The sequence below is a fragment of the Acanthaster planci genome, linkage group LG06, assembly GCF_054643075.1.
Source record: "Acanthaster planci isolate LZ-2023a linkage group LG06, COTS_SCS, whole genome shotgun sequence".
NCBI classification, from domain to species: domain Eukaryota; kingdom Metazoa; phylum Echinodermata; class Asteroidea; order Valvatida; family Acanthasteridae; genus Acanthaster; species Acanthaster planci.
The window spans coordinates 11169810-11187549 of NC_141782.1; the positions used below are offsets into that span (position 1 = coordinate 11169810).

The 17740-nt window shown below is 41.1% G+C and overlaps 1 protein-coding gene across 2 annotated transcripts; it reads left to right on the forward strand.

The window, feature by feature from the left end:
- Positions 1-520: 520 nt before the first annotated feature.
- On the forward strand, positions 521-14114 carry LOC110988478 (bile acid-sensitive ion channel-like). Of its 2 annotated transcripts, XM_022252001.2 has the most exons (10): positions 521-865; positions 1608-1775; positions 3226-3393; positions 4290-4411; positions 6259-6443; positions 6905-7040; positions 7911-7973; positions 8292-8454; positions 8706-8797; positions 12601-14114. In XM_022252001.2, exons 1-10 carry the CDS (start codon positions 603-605, stop codon positions 12720-12722), a joined length of 1482 nt encoding a protein of 493 aa, XP_022107693.2. In that variant the 5' UTR covers positions 521-602; the 3' UTR covers positions 12723-14114. The 2 variants fall into 2 exon arrangements, with proteins under 2 accessions (XP_022107693.2, XP_086994337.1); XM_087138211.1 differs by lacking the exon at positions 7911-7973.
- Positions 14115-17740: the final 3626 nt, after the last annotated feature.

Below are 17740 nucleotides of genomic sequence, written 5' to 3' on the forward strand. Positions count from 1 at the left end.
GTCTTGATTAATGATCCATTAGCATGGATGGTCGCCCAATCAGAACGCATTACAATTCAAGTCCTGTAAATCAAAACCTCGGCCTTTAAGAGAGTGGTCTAGCATTGAAATTCCCCCGTTAATGGCAACTTCAAATAGCATTTTATCGATGTTGGTTTATTAAATTAGCACAGGCACTCTGTTCATCTCTCAAGTGAAACCGAGGCTAGTTTGGTCACCATTTTTTTCACAGAAAAGGAATGCGCTTCAGAGGGAGGATAATTCACACTTAATGGAACATGCCTCAATCAATATGTTTAACTTCCAGATTTGTATCACGTCAGCTCCATTTTCTGGTTCATTGTTTACAAAATGTTGTTGGCAAAAAGCCTCGCCTTGATTTGTGTTTCCCTCTTTGGTTATGAAATGGTTTTAAAGTGTCTCTAAATGGCATGTTCAGATCTTATATAAACATTCTATTAAAGTAGGACACGATCAATCAGTTGCCAAAAGAAACTAAAATCCGGCTTCACTAGGAACGTGCGGTCTCTCTACTATTAACACGTCTGTTAAGAGAGCAGTGTCATCATTCAGTAAGTCGTGCTGGTGCACAGCAGAACGCAATGGTAATCGCAGTGAAGCCGTCGGGTGGGGATATAAGCGTTGTTTCTTTTGACAATGTCAATTGGGTGACCGACATCGGGAACGTGGTAGAGGCGAGGGCAGTGGAGGGCAAGCGAGACAAGGGGACAGGAGGCAGGAGGAATCGGTGGTGCAGAAACCACGTTCGTGGGTTCTGCACAACATGGACGTCCACGATGTCGGACGCTGTTGGAATCCCGGGAATCAGATACGTTGTCAGCAGCAACTTCCACATTCTCCGAAGGTGTGTTCAGTTGGTTTTATTGGTGTAGAAATTGATTTCTTGCAGTATAAATGGTTGTTGAACTAGTTCACTTCGCCTTTGACACCAGCGTGCATTGCTCTCACGCCCTTTCATGCAAAACTTCTAAAATGCAAATTCTGTGTGTGAGAGTGATGACGTTTACAATCAAAGTCATTTTGATCAGACTCATTTCTGTTGTCCTAGAACTAAGGTTTTCAAGTATAATATATACAATGACACTAAAACTGTGTTTTCCAAGAGGTAACACACAGGTCTATGCTAGAGAATCTAGGTTGTTAGTTTTATCTCTGTTTGTGGTTTCCAGTGGTTTTTGTCATTGAACTTGGAACGTTGCCGGAAATATGGCTCCACAAACAGTCGTAGTGTTCTGCCATTGCAGCAAAATAGCCTGCAAGAACTGTGATGCTAATTCGTATGGTGCAATACAGTAGGCAAACTTTCAAGTGAGACTAGTCAGCGTCATGAAAATTTGTGATCGGAAGGCTCGAACAAGCCTCACTTTTAGGTTTGCCTACTGTATTGCATCATACGATAATATATTAGCATCACAGTTAGAGCATGGCTATTTTGCTGCACAGGCCTCAATTGTAAGTAGCGGTGGGTAGTCAGATCGGGTGACAGGTCTATATCAAGCAAACCATCTTTTGCCTTTTAAAACCTGCCTTTCCTGGCGTCGTATCGCGCAACAGAGATCATCCAACCTCCCTGTCATACTTACCAGGCTATTATGGACAGTGGCACTGCTTGGCGGCATGGCCGCCGCGTCGTATCAGGTCATCGATAGGGCGACGTTTTTCTTCAGTAACCCCAAGAGTGTCAATGTGGTGATCGAGAACGCGGAACCAATGCTCTTTCCTGCCGTCACCTTCTGTAACACCAACCGATTCAGGTAGGTTTGGTACATGTGACCACCCAGATAAACACTACTGTTTGGAACAGGGCCGAAGTATATTATGGTATAACCTGGTCGAGAAGGTGTTGACGTGAGCTTTTGTCCTTCAGTGAAATTAAATTCAAAGCTAGGTGGGCGGTATATATGACAACCTTCGAAATTCTTCTTTTCCAACAGGATAAACCATTAAAAAACCTGCTGTGAGTCGAACAAAGATCACCCACGTCTTTTAACCTTTTCCTGTACAGTATGCTGCCCACAAAGCTACTCCAACGAACTTTGCTATTTTTTCCTTGTTCTGTGCCTACTGAAGCTTCTTCTTTTCCAACAGGATAAACCATTAAAAAACCTGCTGTGAGTCGAACAAAGATCACCCACGTCTTTTAACCTTTTCCTGTACAGTATGCTGCCCACAAAGCTACTCCAACGAACTTTGCTTTTTTTCCCTTGTTCTGTGCCTACTGAAGCTGTTGCGCAAATTCTGGTAATACAATAATATATTTCGACTGTACCAAAAAGGGCCATTCCTTTCCAACATCCTTGTGTGTTAACATGGTCGGAGCAAGCGATGTTACAAGCCCGGCTCCATTCCAGTAAAGGCCTATAAGAGCTTGTTGCTGAGATTTCTAAACTGTGAAATGTAAGGTAACATTTAACGATTGTTGCCTGTGGTGTAGGGGTCCATGGTGTTTTGTACACCCGAGCCTGGCACTCAAGGTGAAACTGATTGGGTCATATGCCCCCGAGGGTGTACAAACCCATGGACCCTGTCACAGCAGGCAATAATAACCATGGTCATAGATGGCACTGGAACGGTCATTATGTGTAGCATATCATTGCAAAATACATTAAAACGCTTTGATAAACTGAAACACTAGAACAGCAAAGTAAATATTAAATTGCAAGGAAAATGATTGTGATGTTCTTTACTGACGTGTTTTAGGGGGAGGGGGAAGTCTAGGATTTATAACGAACTACTTCAATTAAGAAACCCAAGGTATGGTCTGACCGTCACGGTGCTTCAATGTCCCCCACACAGTGCACATCTTCCGCAATAATTGACGCGTAGCATCACAACGGCTACCCACCGTCTTTCCCAAGATTACACAATTACAACCCAGTGGACACGACACATCCATTGTGGGAAAGATCACCGTTATCCATTATTTTGGCGGCCCCCAGTATCTCCAGTGTGTAAATGATACATGGGCGCTTGTAGCATATGACATGATCAATTCGCTATCAATAAAAATTCAGTGTCTTTGACCGTGGTATAACAACGCAACTTGCACAATGTGAATGTTCGAGGGGAATGTAACGCTCCAGTAAAAAGGGTCCTTTGTCAGAAATCCTCCATCCCTGATGGGGGGGCTTGCATATGACTTTTGTTGTTGACTGATTCTGATTGGGATGAGAGTGTTATGGATATCTGGTGTTTTTTAAGCAGAGATGTAAATGGACAGTTGTCAACGCATCCATTCGGCCAATTTCTTGCTGCCACTTACTTCCACGGAGGTAACGGCACCGGTTTTACATCAACACTAGGCGGGGCCAACACCACAGCGCTGTATTTGGAATTCGCCCATCAGATGGAGTATGGACAAATGTTCATACGGTGTGTATATTTGTGATTTTTCTTTTATAAACAGACGTTCTCTCTTTTTGAACAAGTGCTTGTCAATCAATTAAGTGAAGGAAAGAGTGATTATAATGTGGCAGTTTAGATGTTCTGCAAATTAATTTGTAGATAATAGGCCTATACTAGTTCTAAATACGTCGAGACCTAACGTCTCCAACCCCCAACACAAATTTCCCTTGAACAACAGCAACAGATATAAAAAAACATTGCTACATGTATGATCTATGGGTTGTCAGAAATGAGCCAAAATTCAATTTGGACTTTGTTGATACAGTCTTGAAGGGTAAGGGGAGAAGTCAAAGAGAGTCAAAGAGCGTCGGCGCTGTGGAGGCAAAGCCAGCGGTAGCCGCTGGACTTAGATCAAGTGACGTGAAGTGTTAATTCAGATGTACTGCTAAATAGAAGAGTGTAAGGGGATTGACAGACATGGAAATCAGTCGCTACAGACATGCCAGTGCTGATCGTCTTATTCGCTTGTGTGAGAGAACATCACCGAGCGTGGATAACAAGTGATGTGGGCGGAAAATTGGGGGGTGGTGTGTTGCTGGGCTGATGAGTGCGTGTCTCCCAGAGAAGTTGTGAATGGGAGGTTTTGTGGAGTTTGGGTAGAGGAGACTTAGAAGTTAAATGTTTTTAGGCCCACAGGCAGGACGACATGAAATAAATGCAAACACTTGCAGGAACGCCATTAGATGATGCGTACGGTACAGTATACGGTGCTTTTCGTGTTGCCAACTAACTTTTAGTGTAGTTTCGCGGTTTCTTACACCACCTCCTCAATCATTCGTCAGCATGCGGTTCTCCTCATCAGCTTGGCAAGGTTACCGAAAATGCCCTGCATTCTTTCCCCTGATTTTTTTTTTACTGTACAGTGGAGAATTGGGTGGGAAAAACATAACTTCCGCCGACTTTAGGAGAGTCCTGACTGACGCAGGAGTTTGTTTTACCTTCAATTCTGGACTGAATACTGAACTGAGAGGACAAAGCTTTCCAGGTATGACGCATTGGCACCACAGAAAAATTATAAAACTGCTCTCCAATGATTTTTTTTCTGAGTTAAATTGGAACAAAATCTGGGACACTGATTTATCTGATGGCACATAAATATAACAATTTGAATTCCCCACACTAAAGGCACCATTGCCGTACATTGTGGTTCAGAGCAAGCTTTTCCATAGTGACTACCATCTCTGGTTCTTTTGTGCCCTTGTTACCAATTGAAAACAGTGTATTTGTGCAAGGCGTCTCTTATGAATAAGCAAAAGCTTGCCCCGAATCACGAGGTATAGCAACAGTGTCTTTAGTGTGGAGAATTCAAATTTCTGTCTTAACGTTAATTTAAAAAAACTCAGGGTACCGGATTTTATTCAAATTTTATCCATTCCCGGCTAAGCTGTTCAGCGCCGTAAGTGTAGATTGAACAAGTGCACATTTTCTCAAGGGGTGATGAATTTCGAATTGAGGGTGGCCACGGTACGCATGCTCGCTCCAAAAAATGTACGAAGCCGAATTGAGGTCAAAAAGATTCAAACGTGTTTTCGTAAAAAAAGGAATGCCTTTTTTCAAAATCGAATGTGTTTTTAAAAACTGATTATATTTTTAAAACAAATGCCATTTTTAAAAGATTGTATTTTATACTTTTGGGATGCATTTTTAAAAACTGAACAAAATTTTAAAGATGCAATACATGTTTTTCAGATTCCAAAATTTTTTTAAAGAGCAGATAATTTGTATAGACTGAACACATTTTCTAGATTTGAATAAATTTGTAAAGAGTGAACATGTTTTCCAAATTTCAGAATTTACAACTCCAACAATTTCTCAAGATTGGAACAAAGTCTTAAAGTCCAAACATTTTGTAAGATTATAATAAAATTATTAAATACGCTGCGTATTTTAAAAGCTGCACGCTGGCACCAACGTATTCTTCTGCACGTCACGCAAGCGTTAATCTGCATCGCGCGTAAAACCACTGACTAAAGGCCTAAAATTAAATATCCCAAATTGTAAGGTATTTAAATTATACATTACCAGGGGTTAGATCGTGCAAGGCATGGTGGGAACCAACATGGCGCGGCAAGATCATACCTACGGGAACGAGGTTGCTAATAGAGTACGTATTCGTCGCATGACCTGAAGGGTGCATTCCACCTAATCGTTGTATTTCTGCGCACGGGCTCATTAATATTTTGTGACCCTACAAGGTTTTTACAATAAGACACGCCATAATCAGGAGGGATCATTGACATATTTATACAAATCCTGAAATTAGGACTAGTTCGGGGTATTTCTTTCACAAAAAGACCCAAATTGCAGGCCTATTTTGGATAGAGGCGGATGGCTACATTCACAGCTGGTGCATAGTTTTACTACTGTTTGGGGGGATCTTCGAGAAAAGGCGAATGAAAAAAAAGTTTGTGGCTTACCGCCATAAAATTGACACGAAAAGTGATCTTCTAGCCATAATCTTGAATTTCCAGTGAAAAAAAACGGAGGCCGGGCTCTTCCCAACAGGGAAGAAAAAACAGCGGTATGTGGTGATTGGAATGTCCTTCTGTCGGGCTGCCTGTCGGCCGGGTGTCTTCCTGTTTGTCTGTCTTTCTACCTAATAGATTTCGCTTACGCTGCACTTATAGCAGATCCAACCTCCCGCTGCCCTGGATTCCGCTTGTTTCATGGAAACATTTGACGATTGATATCCTTATTTCGATTTCAAATTCACTGGAAATTCACTCTCCCTTTACAAAAATATCATGATATAATTATGGTATGAGGTTTTATACAGTGTCAGACTTACCCGACGTACCTTTCTTCGTTTTCGTCTTTTTCTGAAACTCTCAGGTAGAGCACACGGTCTTTACTTATTTCTTAATGTTGAGCAATATTACTACTACTACGCGTATAAGTTCTCAGGAGCCGGCATCCTTGTCGCTGTGCATGACCAGACTGAAATACCTGACATGGACTCGATGGGCATTGGCATACCACCAGGCAGGCACGCCATTGTCAGTGTTGGCAAAAAAATGGTAGGGTTATTGATCAGGCTTTAATTTAGCTGTAAAGTGCTCCTTCTGAAAACATAATCTCTACTTTTCTTTATGATTTTATTATTAAAGATTTTCCTATAGCATTTTTAGCGGGGTTGATTATAGCCCGAATAGAGCAAAAAGTGACATTCTTGTTTTCTTGAATTACAAATTTAAAAGTTTAGTAAAATTTCAATTGACATTGAGTGCAATTTCAATCCAAAATCATCCGAATGATTCCAAAGAAACATTTTTGGAAAAAATTCATTTCCAACAAATTTGGGGAAGCTTTGGCACTCATTTTATAAATCGAATGATCCCGTAAACTTTCATGAACTACAGTCTGGTATAAATTGTTCTTTAAAATCCAAAGAGTGTTTCACAGGAAGATGTATTATAACATGAATGGTAACGTCTGTCCGTTTTTTTTAACTTAAAAATGCCACTTTTCATCCTGTCAGACTTCACGGAAAGATGGCGGATGCGTCGAGAAACAACTTAAATACTTCAGCAAGTACACCAAAAGCATGTGTCTCCGAGAGTGTGTGATTGACCTGCTCCTACAGAATTGTGGATGCGTTGAACCTTACATGACAGGTTAGGCCACTTTCAGTTCCAGCACGCAGAATGTAACGAGGAAGCTTCTACCAACCATAAACTAATTGTTCTGAGCTGATGTGGTGTAGTTAATGGTCTTTGAGCACAAACATTTAGGGGGAAACATCAAATGCAGTGGACAACATAGGCAACCGGGCAAAAGAGTTTAGAGGAACATACACGAATACTTCAATGTTTCTGGTTATTTTTCTAAATTTTTCCGTTAATTAATTAATTTTAAAGTCTAAGTTATTAGAACACCATGTGAAACTGCCAGTATTTTGTCCGGGCGGATTAGTATTTCGTATTTGTTTCACAGTTTTGACAGTGATCAGCCCAGGCAACCACAGTAATAAGCTTTTAGCGGATAAACTGTTTTCTTCTTATTTACACAAACACAAGAATTTGAAATTCTCCATTCTAAAAATACTGTTGCGATACCTCGTGATTCAATGTAAGCTTTTGCTTCTAGTTACATAAGAGACGCCTCGCACTATTACACTGTTTTCAATGGATAAGGTGGGCACAAAGGAACCAGTCCATTCCAGAGATGGTGGTCACTATGCAAAAGCTTGCCCCCAAATCACGAGGTATAGCAACAGTGCCATTAGTCTGGGAATTTCAAATTATGTTCCTGGGCAATCGGATAATTCAGTGTACCAGATCGTATTCAAATTTAACTCGCAAATGCTTATTTGCTCAGGCTGCATACTAATTCAACAGTGCGAATACTAATCCTCCAGGGGCAAAAAAGTAACCCGTCCAGACAAAATAATGGTGTCAGATTTTTCTGGTTATGTTGTAAATACACTTCCGTAGAATACGTTTTCGTACGTATCATATCCAGTTGTTTTTAATTCAATTCACCAGTTTCCAGTGAAATGCGAGTCTGTGACCCCATCGAAATATCTGTTTGTGTTCACGGACAATTAGGTGAGAACTTCTTTGTAAACTTTGCAGTTGAAACTATATTTGGTCTCGAGGATTTCATCCAAACCTTCGAAACTCGGGCGATTCACAAGAGTGCGCCTCCAAGAGTTTGCAACGCGCTGGCGATGGCCAATCACAATGCGCGAAATCTCTCGACCCGTTTCCAAACGCACATTGGGTCGACAGATTTTGCACATCGTGATTGGCCAACGCGTTGCAAACTCTCGGAGGCGCACTGCTGTAAATAGCCGTCCCCCGGAAGATCGGCCTTGTTGTTGTAACCGAACGAGTCACAAATCATGTGCACGGTTTGTACGTCAGACAAACGCAGATATGTTGACATGTGTGACTGCCCACTACCATGTTCGACGGTCAAGTTCACCACCAGCGTGTCCTACACACTCTTCCCTGGCAACTTCTACAGTTGGTTGCTTGCCGAACAGTTCAGCACTGACGAGTTTACGTTACCTCATGATTTTTATCAGTAAGTTAATTAAATTTCCAGAGAAATCTTCATTGTGCAATTTTCTTCATGCATTAGGACTATTGCTTATTTTTTTATTGCAAGAGAAATGTAAAGGAGAGTGAAAAAAGACCTAATTGGAGATGCATTTTGTGTCCAAAATGGACACAAAAGGGGTTCGTACTGCAGGTCAAGACTGGAAAGCAAGGAGGTATAGTTATTCCACTGTTGTGAACTCCCCTCTCTCTTTTTGTGTCATCACCGATTTTCAGGGAAAACTTTGTGATCATCCAGATGTTTTTTGAGGAGTTAACGGTTGAGCATCGTGAACAGCACAGTGATTACACCTTCTTCGCTCTACTTTGTAAGTCCATAGACGGTTTCAGGGTATACTTTGCAATGGCTTTTGGGGGGTGTTTGGGGATGTTTAACGATGTCGATGGTCAGTTGCCTCATCTACGGTTGCACACGGATACTAAGATCCCATTTATAGCACTAGAAGGTTTCTGCACGTTCTTTCCAAATCGGCTGTCTCGTTAAGCATGAATATGGCGTGCCTCAGAGAGTGTTCATGCCTGCGAATCTCATTTATACATAGCCAAAGTTTCTGCCTTGTGTAAATGATGACACCATCACGCTTTCCACCGGTTTTCGCCGATGCATTTTGTTTCAGGCTAGGTCGAATGTGTAAATGATCCTCGTGTAAATAGTTCTCGGGGGCGCAATGTGTCTTTAGCATTAGCCATGTCCCCATTTTGGCCGAGACAAAACAAAGCGCTAAACAAAGTACCCCAAACTGCCGCCTACCTGATAGCCATTTATTTCGGACAGGGTATACAGAGTCAACTGTTAAAAGACCTCGACAGAGACCGTGTGCAACTTTGGTACTAATGATAAGATAGAGGAAAAGAATATTGTGTCTACTGCCACCAAGCGAGGATTAGTAACAAGGTTCTTTCACGGCCTCTCGTTGTCAGTGGCGTAAATCTGTGTGGGAAATTTGGGGGAAGAGGAAATGTGTGTGGGGGTGCCTTGCCCGGCCACGGAAATTTGAAAAGTGGAGGGGGGGTAATTTTCATGATAAAGATGTACACCTGTAATGTGTATCAAATTCATGCAGGATGTTTCATCAGAAAGGTATATTTAGGCCAAACGAAAAATGGTCGGCTCGATTTTGAACGTGCGCGTCAATTCTTTTTCCATTTTTTTCTCAAAATTTAAAAAACAGCGCCGTCTATTTCCGCACCGCCTGAATGTTCGCGAGTAGACTGCTTCCCGGCCAGAAGTCAGAAGGGCGATTTGTTCAAGGAACTAGACTAATTCATGGGTAGCTCGTACCCGCTGCGTAATGTTGATGTCGAACACAAACAGACGGCCATGGGTAGGTTACAAAGTTGCAGCCAGCTGATCAACAATTGAGGCATGACGTGCGACGTGTTACTACTAGCCTTTGCTCTTTGATTAAATATGCCACTCATTTCCGTGTCCGCTGCCAAGTCTTAAAAAGCCATCAACATCGCCCCCCCCAATAAAAAACCGCATCGCCGCATCAACTCTGGAACTTTTGGTCTGACCAGAGACCGAGTATTTTTTTTTTCATTATGGCTTTTAAAAATTGCTCTCCCTTTTTAGTGATATTGCAAATATTTTAGTCGTTGGGAAATCCTGAAAAGTCTGCACAATCTGCTTCATTTTTTTTTTGCTCATCAAAAAAGTGTGTGGGTGTGTGTATGTGGGGGGGGTGATTTAATAATAGCCCACCCCCAGAAAAAAGTTGGGGGATATATACTCCCATCCTCCGGTATTTAAGCCCATGCTCGTTGGATTTAATTATTAAGTCACCAAAAGAGGTACGTCATCTGTTACATGTGCCTCATATTCTTTATGACTCAGTGAGCTACAATCCTGGCCAAATCTCGTTGGGCCCCGAACCCCGGGTCGACAACACTGAAGCCTGATTCGTTATGATATCACATGTTGTATACTAATGTAGTAGTAACTTTATTCTGCCGTGCCTTGACCTTGAGGGTTAAGCCTTGCCTTTGGTCTTAAGGCTTGTGGGTCAAAGTCTTGTCCACGAGAATCAAATTCTTTGCTCCAATACTGGCTTGTTATAAGACTAGCATATGTGAAATAGCATAGAACGATGAGGTGATCATTTGATTTATAAATAAAATTTGATTATTCATTGACAACCCATTTTGCATCTTTATCCAAGTCACATTTTGACAATCTGAATTTTTTTATTAAAATGATAGCTACAATCAATTCGTTTTCATGTAAACCTTCAAAATGCGCCTTTCTGTCTCAGTTACTGTCAACTTTTGTTTCACTGTTTTAAAAGGATCTTTCATTGCCTTTTTTGTTTTCATGCTAACGAGTTTTCCCATATTCATGAGTGGAACTGTGATGCTATTCCGGGAAGAAAGCCTCAATATAACACTGGACTGCATAAAAAAGTGACTGATGAGAAAATGAAAGTATTAATAAGAAGCGCACTGATGTATCCACTTCAACATTTCACACTATTGAAAATACGACAACTTAAAGTCCACACGTTAAAAAAGGAATTATAAAATGACAGGAACGGTGCTGACATTTCAATTAAATCTTTATAGAGAAGGAATTTGTTGCAAAGGGGCTCTCTTCACAGGGCAATGTATATGAAGAACTATCCGCAGATCAGATCCACCACACAACATGACATGTTATTTAGCTGTCATTTTAGGCTAGTGAACCCCCCCCCCCGAAAAAAGAGGAAAATGTGGCCTGTCACTCATATAACACCATGGGAGAGTTCAGACATGTATAGGCATCTGCCAGGGAGAAGAACACGTAATGTTGACGACCATTGCTGCTTGTAACCCGCAAGGCTTTTTCTAGGTTTGAATACAGTGAGCTTAAAGGATTGGTGCTGATTTATTTCTATTTATGATCTTAATTTCTTAAATTTTCGACAATGAAACCGATACCAATCGTGTTCGGGTCAATTTCTTCCAAGTGATCTCAATACAGAAGAAGTGGCATATCAAGTGAATGTTTATATTTGATGGGTTAACAGTAATAGAACCAGGCACAGTCTGGCGGCACGGGCACTCGCCTCCTCCTTTTATTATTTATTGTCATAATTACAAATTTGTTTGCTTTCAACCACGGAATCATTTGATATTTTCAAAAAGAAATTCTCACAAAAGATGTGTCCCACTAGTTTGGTGGATTATTCTTCTTGCGTCACCCCAACTGCCTAGACAGGGCTGCCCCAAAAGTACACGTTCAAAAATTATGAAACAAACTCAAAACAAACAAACAATCCCTAGTTGTTAGAATTTCAACACAAGAATATGACATCTAGAACCCAAGGGATGTCCAATCAGTAAAGCTTTTGGTTTACCCCATTCTCGCCGCAATAGCAGCTGTATACAACGTCTGTATCACAGCGAATGGCCCATTCAGTCCCTCAGTCGTAGTCCATTCCCCCCCCCCACGGTAACCTACGTAACATTTCATTTTGATCTGACTGAAACTTAATGTTGTCATTTTTATATAGGTAATCTGTACCTCAGTGGTCATAAACTTCATAACAGGATTCGAGTTACAAAAATGGCACAGGAAAAAAGTCACCAGTACTTACTTTAGTATGTCCCATGGAGTGGCTGTAAAACTTCGAAAGCAAGAACATTTGTGAAAACAAAGCAAAAAAATTTAACTTTAACAAACCCAAGGTCAGTAATTCGAATTTCTACTCATAATTAGTGTATAGGGGATTGTTCAAGCACAATCATCAATAAAAGCCCTGGAAGAGGCACGTGTCCATTCAGAGCTATGGATTAAACTGTAACTAATCCAACCAAATCTTAAAACATTGACCAGGCCTCCAACCTCCCATCTCCTGTCAATGTTGTGTCTTGTAGGTCAGGGTCAATGCAACCTGGGGAGGGTGTGGCTATTAACACGTGTCCTGACAATTTTGGCCAGAATTGTAGTTATGTGTCTCAAAAACGCGAGGTCATCCGATGACAAAGCACGCGTGCTAGTTGGCCCATGGCCGGCAGCGCTGAGAGGGCAGATCTAGCAACTTTTTTCTGTGACACAGGATTTAGGAGAACCAGTCAGACCGAGCATAATTATTCTTCATACCCAAAATCTCTCATTTGCTTTCTTTTATAGGTGACATTGGAGGCGCCCTTGGGCTATGGCTTGGGGGCAGCATTCTGACTATTGTGGAAATTCTGGACCATTTTACCTCCACAACCGTTATTCCTGGTTCAACCTCGCACCAGCGTGGCTAATGCTACAAGGAAACATTGCGTATTTCTATAATTGTTACATATACATATTTTAATTGACCTAATTGACAATAGCAACCATCTCAGAAGGCTGTATTTTGATGTCCACTTACACATACATGGCCCTAACTCTTCTTGCTGATAATATTCAAAAACACTGATTGTTGTTTATGTGCAATATTCTGTATGATTGATTGGCTTTAAGATTGAAATCCTGTATATTCCGTTCTACACATAAGCCTGCAGGCAAAGGGAAGCAACACATTGAAAATCACAAAGGAAGTTATCGGTTCAGATTTTTTTATTCCTGAAAAGGAAAACTCAAATTTCGTTGTTAATCTCAATGTCGAAGTGGAAGTAAAGATGCATACTCGTCATGAACAGAAATGTTTAATATATGTCCCCACCTGAAGAGAAAGCATTTTCGAAGTGTGTTATGAGTTTGCCCAAACGCAGTTTTTCTTCTCTGTTCCCCGCTCCGCTTGACACCACTGAGTTATTTTTTACCTTGCTAGATTGTCTAAAAGCTTTCACCAACAAGGATGATGCGTAGATGATTCCAGTTAAAACAAAGGTACATAAAGACAAATTACACGTTGCATCAACAAATTGCTCGGGTGAAGACAGGGTAGTGTTTGCACAACATTATAAGAATATTTACAGGGAGCACAGATAGAAAACACCTCAACGGGACTTTGGTAATTAAATCCAGCCGATCTGTCATAGGACCATAACGACCAAACTCCGAATCGCAGTCATTTACTAAAGACGTATGGGGTTTTGCAAACGGAGTCTTGAAGACCTTTGCAAGTGTATGAATGACGTCACAAATAGCTTGGACACGCATATGCATTTGCCCTTTGGGGAAAACCGGAAATGCATATCATCAGTTTTATTTAAATTGAATTGATCACCTGATCGCCAGATTTTAGAGTGCAACCAAACCCCTCCCCATATTTTCTCTATAATTTTTAGGGGGGACGCCTTTTCCTTGTGTCCTGATATTTTGTTTTCCTACTCTCTACTTATGTTTGTATAGAAAATGTAAAGACAGACATTTTTCACCCAAAGTGACAACAACGTTGCCCTGGGTTTCACTTCAACTTTTGGCGTCCCTTATATTTGTACCTACTGTGTGCGTCACCCCCTTCTGTCCGTGACGGGCATGGCTAGCGTCTGATTCTATCCAGGTACCAAAAGCAACAGTTAGTGTGCCAATAAACCTCACAAAGATTGTGAGAAAAAGTTTTGGCTACGTTGAGGGATGGTTTGCCTGAAACTATTTTACGATTCGGTCATCAACCACCATGTTAAATTGTAGCCTACAGATGGTCTCAAGATGTTTTCCCTGCGCATGAGCATCTTCATCATTTACCCGTATCTATGGAATAAAGTGAATTAATGTTTGCTGTTGACTGTTCTGCTGATCAATTGTAAATATCTGTCGCATGTAATTATCCGTGTGGTTGCGGTGAGTTGCGCAATGAGCAGTTAGCCGAGGAAACATAACCAGATGGAGGTCGGTTCGGATTTGGTCAAGTTCCACACGGTCCGGTGAAAAAAACCTGTAAGCAAAATTATACCGATGGTTAGCAAAGTGAAGCCCACGGAAGACAAAATAAGTACCGTGTCACTCGGCCGAAACTGGCGACGCCGGCAAGATGACCAGTTGACGAACGACAAACAGTTCCCCGGGTGTTGTAGGCGCAGCGTCAGGGAGTTCTCCACCACTTGGTCGTCGACAGTGCCCGATGCCGTGGGAATCACAGGTATAAAGTACATAGCCAGCAGTCACCATCACAAACTGCAAAAGTATTCTAATATAATTCTTTGTTCCTTTTTTCTAACCACTTGTAATCACAGGGAACTATTTGAAGTGGGATTTCGCAACACTGAATAGCCTGAAAATGACACATAGGCCTATATACCCCAACAGCAAGTTCCAAAAAATGAAAGTAGAGTTAAAAATAAAGAGGGGTATACGCTTTTGGTTAATGTTAGCATTGGTATAAATCCCGCAAGGATGGGGGTATATAACAGTGATGTAGTCGAGTACTTTTTTAGAACCAAGTTCTCTACCAAATATTTAGCTTGGAGGGAACAAAGCTGAAGTACATCAGCATTTGATGGTACATGCATAAAGGTAAGATTACAAAGCAACATAATGACTTCAGACCATCACTGTTTGATTGAAATTAACTTTTTAGGACAAAAGTACTCGGAAAAGTACTCAGCCGAGTACAGTTTTCCTTACAGTCGAAATCAAAGCCTTTAGGATTCCCTTCCTTGTTTTTTTTATACATAATTTCTGATTTCAGGGATTGCCTTTTCCTACCGCACAAGACATCGCTGTGTCGATGGTCAAATGCTAACATGGATTAGGTGATTATCCAACGTTACTAAGAATTCCAAACATTATAGTTCGCAGTAACCGATATTCAGATATATTGCCATCAGTAACTCGGAACCTTACTACAAAAGATACATAGGGTGGCGTTGAAGACCTTGGATCTGAAAACTTCACTAGAGTCATCACCGACTCTAGCGTTTGCTATACGTTCAATGCTAGGTTGCACAATAAGAGCCTATTGCAACAGACAGCTTCAGGTACGTGAGATTTGAGAGTGTAGTTCCCAAAAATGTCAAAAACAACCAACTAACTGTCAAGGAAAGCTGCGACAAATCAACGACAGAAGTCGCGACAACCCCTCAGAGCCCACTGCTCAATGAAAACCTTTTTTCCAGGTAGAACTTGGGACCAGGACGTCGTACGTGATGTCCAGCAAATTGAGTATTACTACTCGAGTATGAATCGACAGTCGGCCGGTATCATTGTAGCAGCGCACGACCAGAAGGACATAACGAGGTAGAGTCGATGGGTGTGGGCGTGGCGCCTGGAATGGAGGCTAGAATCGGCTTACGGGCAAAAAAGGTACATAGAAAACACACAGAAACACAGATTCAAACTTTCCAGATGTTTTATTCACTAATACAATTTTTTATACCATCAAATCATTATGCTGTGAAAACTGAATCCTTGTTCAAAAGCCAAACATCCTGCTTTTATATTGTGTAAGGTTGAATATCTACATCATCCAAGCGGTGAATGCAACTCGAAGGAACTGAATATTTCAGTTCCTACCCAACCAACACCTGCCGGCTTGAATGTTTAATTGATACCGTGTTGGATGCTTGCGGGTGTGTGGAACCCTATATGGCAGGTATGAATCGGATTTCTTGGTAATAAATAGCGTAATGTCTACTTCGAAACTTGCTATGAAAGTTTCTGATCGTGGTGGTTGCAATCAATTTGTGTGAATAAAAACCTGCAATGTGCGCCTTTTTTCTCGGTTGACATTATTTTTAACTTTTGTTTCACTGCGCTAACGAGTATTTCAATATTCATGAGCAAAACTGTGATGTTACCCCAGGAAGAAATCCTCAGTATTACATTGGTTTGTACACAGAATTGTGCTGCATTTTTGTATATCTGGTTGGACTAAATTTTCTCTTCTTTGCTGATTAATTGTTGTCTATGTGCATAGCAATGATCAAGCATCAACCCCTTTCTCAGATATGTTTTCAGTAAGGAAATTCACGGTTTACAATTTGAGCAGAGAAACCTGTGCACTGACCCGTCTTCCCTGGATGACATCAAAGCAACAGCGACCTCAGTTTTCCAGGAAAGCATGGATAATAATATTTAGTGGTTTAAACAGTGCACTTTTCAATGCATTTAACCAAAAGGAATGTATGAGTTTTCGTATGTTAAAGAAGAGTACCGGTACTGTTGCAGTAACATTCTGTCTAAGAAAAATTCATTACAGCTGCATTTTAAAATCATAATGGCTAATATTTTATTGTTCGTCACGTGGTTGGTGTGTGCACCGTTTCGCTGGCAAATTGTTAGGGCTGTCTGAGCAACAAAGAAGTTGCCATCTTGAGTTATTTTCTACCTTCGGAACATCATAACTTTTACTTTTCTTGAAAACATTTAGAACATTAAATGAACCTGCTGAGTGATGTGAAATGACAATAAGTCTGATTTCGTGGAAGAGAAGTTTGCTTAGATTCTTTTCGCGAAATGTCAGCCATGTAATACACTCTACTTGATTTTCTTGTGTAGTAAGCATGCATAGCTGGAGGAGTGGAGATTCAGATATTCTCTATTTGGTTTTATTCTACGTAGTGTCGAGTGAACTACTTCTCTGCAATCCGATTGACGTATTTACGTGTGTTCATGAACAAACAGGTAAAAAAAATAAGGAAGACAGTATAGTTCCCTAGTTTCTGGTAGGCTCCATAAAACCTCTGAATATATAACCATTATCTGGTTGATGGGGCGTCGATTACATATCCAGACTGATTCCTCGTAACGATCCAGGAACTCTGCTGCACGGCATTATTGTGAATTCAATTCCGCATGTAATTAATGGATCCATCGACGCCTAATCCACTCCATTTGCATTAATTCGGCGAGAAATTATTCTGTTGGTGTATGGATTTTTTCAGGATTTGTTCACTGTTGAATGGCAATGACGAATGTTCCAATTTCGTAACATGGAAAGGACTTCCAGTGTTGACCTCACCCTCATCGGCTGGGCAGAGACAGACTGGTGGGACGCTTTTGAACCGGGTGAAACTTGGTGGTCATCACCAAAAACTGGTTCCGTTGTATTTTGTCCAAGATTGTCTTTGGTAGCTTTTGACTGGATAAGAATGACAAATTGGTGATGTAGTACTCAAGTCCTTGAAGCAATCGACACAGGAAAAACATCCGAACCGGCTCTTGGTTGCGACCGCCAAAACAAACCCATAGATCTTTCACGTGACCGTCACACACGCAAAACAACCACATTACATTTTCCACTATGTTCAACACACAGTCATTTTACTGTCATTTTAGATGTCAAAAGGACCAATGAATTTAAAGTAACCGTCTTTGGGGGTCGTTTTCTTTTCTTCCCAAGATACAAAGTGTTGAGGATCCAGGTTTACTTCGAATCGCTGGGTGTGGAAAG